At 39.4% G+C, this 7118-nt stretch overlaps 1 protein-coding gene across 2 annotated transcripts in view; it reads right to left on the bottom strand.

Moving 5' to 3' along the window:
* Nucleotides 1-378: 378 nt before the first annotated feature.
* Nucleotides 379-7118, bottom strand: part of ASCC1 (activating signal cointegrator 1 complex subunit 1) — a 97296-nt gene continuing 90556 nt past the window's right edge. For both annotated transcript variants that reach the window (XM_007167705.2, XM_007167707.3), the window contains exons 10-11: nt 2103-2262; nt 379-1024 (exon numbers count right to left, since the gene is read on the bottom strand). In XM_007167705.2, coding sequence (XP_007167767.2) covers nt 2146-2262 — 117 coding nt within the window. In that variant the 3' untranslated portion in view covers nt 379-1024; nt 2103-2145. The remainder of the gene's footprint in view (nt 1025-2102; nt 2263-7118) is intronic.

Below are 7118 nucleotides of genomic sequence, written 5' to 3'. Positions count from 1 at the left end.
CATTCCCATATGCCATTTAACAATCAGAGGTGAGTGAGGTAAAAGCTCAACTTAAATTAAAAAATGAATATTACCAGTAGAAAGCTTTCTGGGGAAAAAGCAACCCTGCAGGCACCAATACGTAATTCCTGGATGAAAAATATGCTATGCTAGTGAATAAGTGATGGCAGCAATGTATCCCAACACACACTGACTAAGGGAGCCAAACTGAAAGTATATAATAATACTAAAAGAAAAACACAGTTACTTTAGAAATTCATTTATTCACAAACAATCTGTGCAGTCACATTGATAACAAATCTCTGAGTGTTATATACAGCCCTTACCATGTCGTGGCCTTTATTAACACACGGGATTCAGAATCATACTTCTCAAATAGAAAGTAAGAATCAAGATTAAGACTAAGGAATGAAGGAAAGAGAGAGGCCATGGAGGGAGAAAGGCTGTGAGGGGGTAGAGATGAGAGGAAACAGTGAGGCTGGAGCTCCCCAGCAGAGAGTGTGGCAGGACTGATGCGTGGGGCAAACCTGTGCTGGGAGCTCCCTCCCTTTGCTGGTCTGCAGCAAGGAAGGAGTGAGTGCCTCCTGTGGCTGACACTCTCCCAGGGAACTCTGCATAGTCCTGCTGATATCACCATTGTTTTGATTGCTGCTGCCCTGAGAAGTAAACAGAAAAGAGGTACAATACTGCAGCTCCATCAGTGGCATGGGAAGGCGAGGGTTAGGGTAGGGTGAAGGAACAGGAATCTAAGAAATATAAAAGTTACCAACTTCAGAAGAAAAAGGACAGATCAAAGTAAAAGGTAAAAACTTTACCAGTTATTTTGCTAAAGTTTAAATTCTAAGTAGTAAAGGAATTGAAAGCAGGGTCTCAGATATTTGTATACCCATGTTCATAGGGCATTATTCACAATAGCCAAGAGGTGGAAGGAACCCAAGTGTCCATCGACGGAAGACTGGATGAACAAAATGTGGTTCAGTCGGCCCTCCACATCCATGGGTTCCACATCCGTGGAGTCAACCAACTGCAGACCAAAAATATTCAGAAAAAAAATTACAGAAAGTTACAGAAAGGAAAACTTGAATTTATTGTGTGCCGGCAAATATTTACATGGCATTTACATTGTATTTGGTATTATAACTTAGAGATGATTTAAAGTATACAGGAAGGTATGCATAGGTTATATGCAAATATTATGCCATTTTATATAAGGGACTTGAGAATCCACAGATACCAAGGGAGGTACTGAAACCAAGGGAAACCGAGGGATGAGTGTATATACATCGATGGAATATTACTCAGCCTTAAAAAGGAAGGAAGTCCTGACACATGCTACAAAATGGATGAACCTTGAGGACATTATGCTAAGTAGAATAAGCCAGTCACAAAAAGACAAATACTGTATGATTCCACTTATATGAGGTATCTCAAGTATTCAAATCCATAGAAAGAGAAAGTGGAATGGTGGTTGCCAGGGGCCTTGGGGGTGGGGGGGAAGAAGAGTTGCTTAAATGGGTACAGAGTTTCAGATTTCCAAGATGAAGAAGTTCTAGAGATATTTCACAACAGTATGAATATACCTAACACTACCAAACTGTATATTTGAAAATGGCTTAAGATGGTAAATTTTAGGTTATGTGTTTTTTACCACAATAAAAAACAAATTCCAGGTATTGATTAAAAGAGTACAAGGGGAAGGAAAAAATACAAACCTTCTAGAATCTGTAGATATTATCTAGGTGGAGAGATTAATAAGATCACACATCTGTAATTCTCTTTTAAAGTATTAATATAAGAGTTTAATGGTTGAGGCAAAATCAGTAGGTATATAAGAAATAATGCAAATCTGAGCTCCACTGGGCTTCAGAGGTACATTTTCAGAGAAGAGCTTTGGAAAGAGAGGTAGACCCTGTGAAAGATGAACAAGCTAAGGGTTACAAGCGTATGTTCTCCCTGTGCTCACAACCATCTCGCTGACAGTGCGATGACTGTGGACCACCATTAGACACCATGGTATCCTTGGGGAACCACCCAGGAAAGTTATCACCCAAATTTCCACATCCCTCCTTGGCAATTAAAATGATGATACTTTCCCTCAGCACCTTTGTGAGGATGTTTAATTTCCAGTGTTTCCCAAGATCCACCTCAGGAGAAGTCAATTTGTCCACAGGAGGCATAGTTTCCAAAGCTGTCTACTGTGAACCTCTGAGAGATGTGAATTGAATTGAGCTTTAGGGTACCAAAGCAGAAGTTCTCAAATAGCTGAAAAGGAAGAATAAAAACTCAGAGTGAATATCCAAAGAAAATCATAGATGAAAACATTGAACATCAGATTCTCTTGTAAAAACACCACAACAATCCCGACAAACCTCCTGTGCTTTCTTTTCAGTATTTAATCTGAAAAATGATCCTGGAGAGGAGGGATAGGAGCGGGAGTGAGAAAAGAACAGCAGCTCTTCGTTGATTAATTGAAAAGCCTCCTCGGACAAAATGCACTAGAGAAAGAGCTCTGAGAAGTCAACTCCAAAATGTATCTATTGAGCAGATATGACCAGGAACTCATAACAAACATCCTAGGGCCATACCCTGATCCATAGGGCCTAACAAAGCTGCTTCTATGACTTTCAGTTACTGACCATGCAGGATGTTAGTTTTGTTACAGCCAGGATAAAATTTGATATAATATATTCCCCCACCTCGTCAACAACATTTATTAGAAACACTGACTAAAATAAACAGAAGATAAGGTTCCTGCCCTACAAATAATTCTGATAACCCAGCGAGGAGTACAGAACACTTTCGCACACAAAACAGCCAGAGGAACACTTCTATTGAATGATATAACAAGTACAAATGATAATATTTATCAAAAACCTTTCATTAGACTTTGGATTCAAGCCAGCATCCTAAAGTAAATGCTCTTTACTACAATTCTTTATTTAAAAAGCTTTCAACTTTGTCAGAGGGAGGGATGAGCCACACTCTGAGAAAGACCTGCTCTTGTAATTAGTACAGTTACAAGGCAGAATGCAAAATGACATCAGAATTCATTCGAGGAAAATTAAGCCACACTGCTTAGATAAGGAGTGTCAAAGAGTAAAGGTCTGACCTTCTTCTGTTAGGATGCAAGAGTTGCTCTTTCTTAAAATGTCAGCACGATCCTGAGAAAGCCTTTCAGTACGTGAACCAACAATGCTTGAGTAGAACCTAAAGCTGAGACCTTTGCACATTAGCAAGTGACTGTCTTGTCTCTTCACTTATTTTTATAGTATCTCTATAGCCATGGACTTCAGCCACTGTCACCTTTCCTCTTCCTGCAATTAATGGCCTAGCAAAATGCCCGGGGTTCATTTAAAGTCTAACTTTATAAAGCCCAGTAAATACTGATTCTTCAACATGACATCAACTTGACCCCAAAGATCTATTTAGAGGTTGTGTGCTTCATTGTCTTGTCTTTCAGAAAGGTGATCAGCTCTTGCCTGCATTGATTTACACAATTAACTTCTCTTCCTGGCTTCAGCAGCCTGTTCAAACCATATCCACCCTTTTGTGCAAAGAAATACAGCCCGAAATGTTTATCGGCTAATCCCTTTGCTGAACGTTAATTTGAAGTGAAAGCCACGCCAACAAGACTGACAGATTTACAGCTTTACAAACTGAAGCCTTCTAGGTACAAAGAAGACATAACCAAAGGGGCAATAAAAGACAAGGCAAAACAAAACTAAAAGGGAACTCATAATACTTTCAACAAGTTAGTTTTTAGGGATTAGCAGTCCATGGTTCTTCTCTTTGTACCTATGCTTCCAAGTGATGGAGACACCACAGCTAGGAGCTGGAAAGTACTTACCTCTGACTTCACTTTGCCTTTTTTTTTTTTTTTTAACCATTTAATTAATTAATTTATTTATTTATTATTATTTTTTTTTATGAGGATCTTGAATCAGATGCGTATGTTTGATTGATTGATTGATTGATTTTGGCTGTGTTGGGTCTTCGTTTCTGTGCGAGGGCTTTCTCCAGTTGTGGCAAGCGGGGGCCGCTCTTCATCGCGATGCGCGGGCCTCTCACCGTCGCGGCTTCTCTCATTGCGGAGCACAGGCTCCAGACGCGCAGGCTCAGCAGTTGTGGCTCACGGGCCCAGCCGCTCTGCAGCATGTGGGATCTTCCCAGGCCAGGGTTCGAACCCGTGTCCCCTGCATTAGCAGGCAGATTCTCAACCACTGCGCCACCAGGGAAGCCCCTCACTTTGCCTTTTAAATACTTATAACCTCCAGACGGCATGATTTGCCAGGGAGATTTCTCATGCTTTAAGTTTGAAGCAAAGAGTAAATACGGTGATAATGAAGTTAGCTGGGATGTGATTTCAATGCAGTAATCACACAAATTAAGAGAAGACTGAACACAAATTCTCATGCTCCTCTAAGGCAAGAGCAGCAGGTGGAAAGACTGAAGTCAGTCTAAACTTACGACAGGCACGTGTGAGCTCGGTGGCTGTGGACAGACGACACCACCCATGGTACAAGATCATAATGGGTAAAGACTCAATAAGATGAACAAGTCGAAGTACCTTCCTTGTAAACTGTAAAGCACTACTGAAAAGTAAATATTTCCTATGATGTTTACAACACCTCTCCGCTCTTCCTAACCTGTCCTTATTCTACCTTCACAGGCTGCCATCTTCTTCCACACCTTTTGATAACATCATAATCAAATGGATTTCTTATCCAAAGTCCCTAGTGCAAGGCCAAGCTTCATTTTAGCCTTTCTTGTCCCCATGTTCTTGTTCTCTCTCTCTCTTGTTTATGACGATTTAGTAACAATTTTTCATAGTTATTTTATTGTTTAGTCATTGTTTTATCTTTAGTCTTAAGCTTCTCTTTTAGTTCTGCCAATTATTTCTGGTGACTCGTTAAAATATAAGCTCTACAGAAGAAAGATCTTTTATGTTCTTCAAAGCTGAATCCCACTATATGCTGTGACTGTATCTATGCATATGATCAATAAGCATCTGTTGGATAAAATGACAACAAAATCGAATGTTGGAGATGTCTGTGTACTTCACGTAGGAAAAGAGAAAACTATAACATGGCCTTGTTTAGATGGATATAAAAATCTCATTTATAGATCACCACCTAGGAATCCTTGAACAAGACTTACCCAATGGTATTACCTCTAATGCAACCTCAACTGTAACTACTTGTGAAGAAAGAATTTATAGTTATTAGTAATGGAAATTTCACATATTCCTTTAAATTTCCATGTGTTTCTTATTTGTCAAAGCCTAGTCTTAGCTCAAATTTCTGATCTAGAATGTCACAGAGCACCTGATATTGTGCATTTTCATGTAAAGAGGCATATGATGTGGTGTTGTCCCCCAGGCAACTGCCATCTGGTTAGGGAGATGGGGTATGTGTCAGAAGAGAGGCATGTTGATGACATGGGTGTGTTCACCTTGTGAAAAGTTACTGTATTATGTATTCAATTAAAGTTTACCTAAAACAGTATAGGTGGCAAAGGTTAAGTGTGGGAGGAGAGGTATAGGCAATTAATAAATGCAGCGGGAGGTAAGAAAACAATGGATGTAGAGGGCTGGGGCATCTAGAAAAGCCATCTGGAAGAGTCAGAAACTGAGCTGGGCCTTGTAGCAAGTCTAAGACTTAGTGAAGAGGAGGAGGGAGGGCAGAATGAAGGCAGAAATGGGTATGGACGGTCAAGTAGACCAGGTTAGATGTAATGGAGGGTTCCTAAAAAGAAGCAGTGAGAAGACTAAGGCTAGAGACATAAGGAAGGAAAATCAGATTAAGGGGGGCCCTGAGGGTCAGGTTCAGAAGTTAGACTTCATTCTAGACAGTGGGGAACCTGAAGGCTTCTGAGTAAGCTGGTGGCCCAAGATGAAAACCAAGGGAAATTAATCTGGGTGTGGCATATTGATTGTGCTGACTGGAGAAAGGAACAAGAGAAGAAAGAAAAGGAGACCAGGGTAGCAGTTAAACTGTGAGATACTGAGTGCCTACTGACTAAAAATAGTAGTAGTGGGCCTGGAAAGATTGGAGCAGATGTGAAATACTATGAATGAAACACAGAACAGACTCTGTGATTTTCTGGATGAGAGGAAGGAGATACAAAAAGAAGATGAGAAAAGTCATGGATGACAGGGTAAAGGGATATGTGAGGGTACCACTGATAGCGACAGAACATTTGAGTGGGAGCTATTTTATGGGGAAAAACAAAAAAAATTCAGATCTGTTTACACACTCATTCTGTGTCTTTAGCTGTGTGTCTCAAGCCCTTCTCCAACCAAGGGTTTGCCTGGTATGCTCTGAGAATATATATTAAAGACATGAAATCGTAGCACAGTTAAGTGGAAGCACATCACCATAAAAACTTTACAACTGTCTATTTTTTTAATTGAGTAGTAGTTCTCTATGTATTAGGGAAATGAACTCTTTGTGTGATGAACTGCAAATATATTTTCCCTCAATTTGTCATTTGTCTTTTCACTTTACTTACGGTGATTTTTACCATGTCAATTTAAATTTTTATAAACTCAAATATATCATAACAGATTTTTAAAACAAAGTTACCTAATGCCAATATTGTTATATATTAAAAAATCAAGGTGAACAACAAATATATATGTTGACAACAACACTAATGAAGTAAATATCATAAAAGCTAAAGTTTACTGAGCAAGCATGCATGCCAGGCATTATACTTCGGGCTCTATGTGATGATCTGACTGCCTCCTCACAACCCCAAGAAGCAGATACTATTATTAACCCCCATTTTAGGGTTGAACCTGAAATTTAAAAGGCTAAAGTAACTTGCCCAAGAATACACAGCAAGTAAACAGTGGAAAATTGACATTCATAAAGCTGGAAAAGAAAAAAAAAAAAAAAGGAAATTAAGATTCAAACCCAGAACTTATATACAAAACAGAAACAGACCCACAGACATAGAAAACAAATTTATGGTTACCAAAGGGGAAAGGGGGGGGAGGGATAAATTAGGAGTTTGGGATTAACATATATACACTATTATACACAAAATAGATAGCCAACAAGGACCTACTGTATAGCACAGGGAACTACACTCGATATTGTGTGATAACCTACATG

The sequence above is a fragment of the Balaenoptera acutorostrata genome, chromosome 16 (assembly GCF_949987535.1).
Source record: "Balaenoptera acutorostrata chromosome 16, mBalAcu1.1, whole genome shotgun sequence".
Taxonomy (NCBI): Eukaryota; Metazoa; Chordata; class Mammalia; order Artiodactyla; family Balaenopteridae; genus Balaenoptera; species Balaenoptera acutorostrata.
The sequence above is the reverse complement of the archived record's forward strand: the minus strand, read 5'-3'. Positions and strand labels throughout refer to the sequence as shown.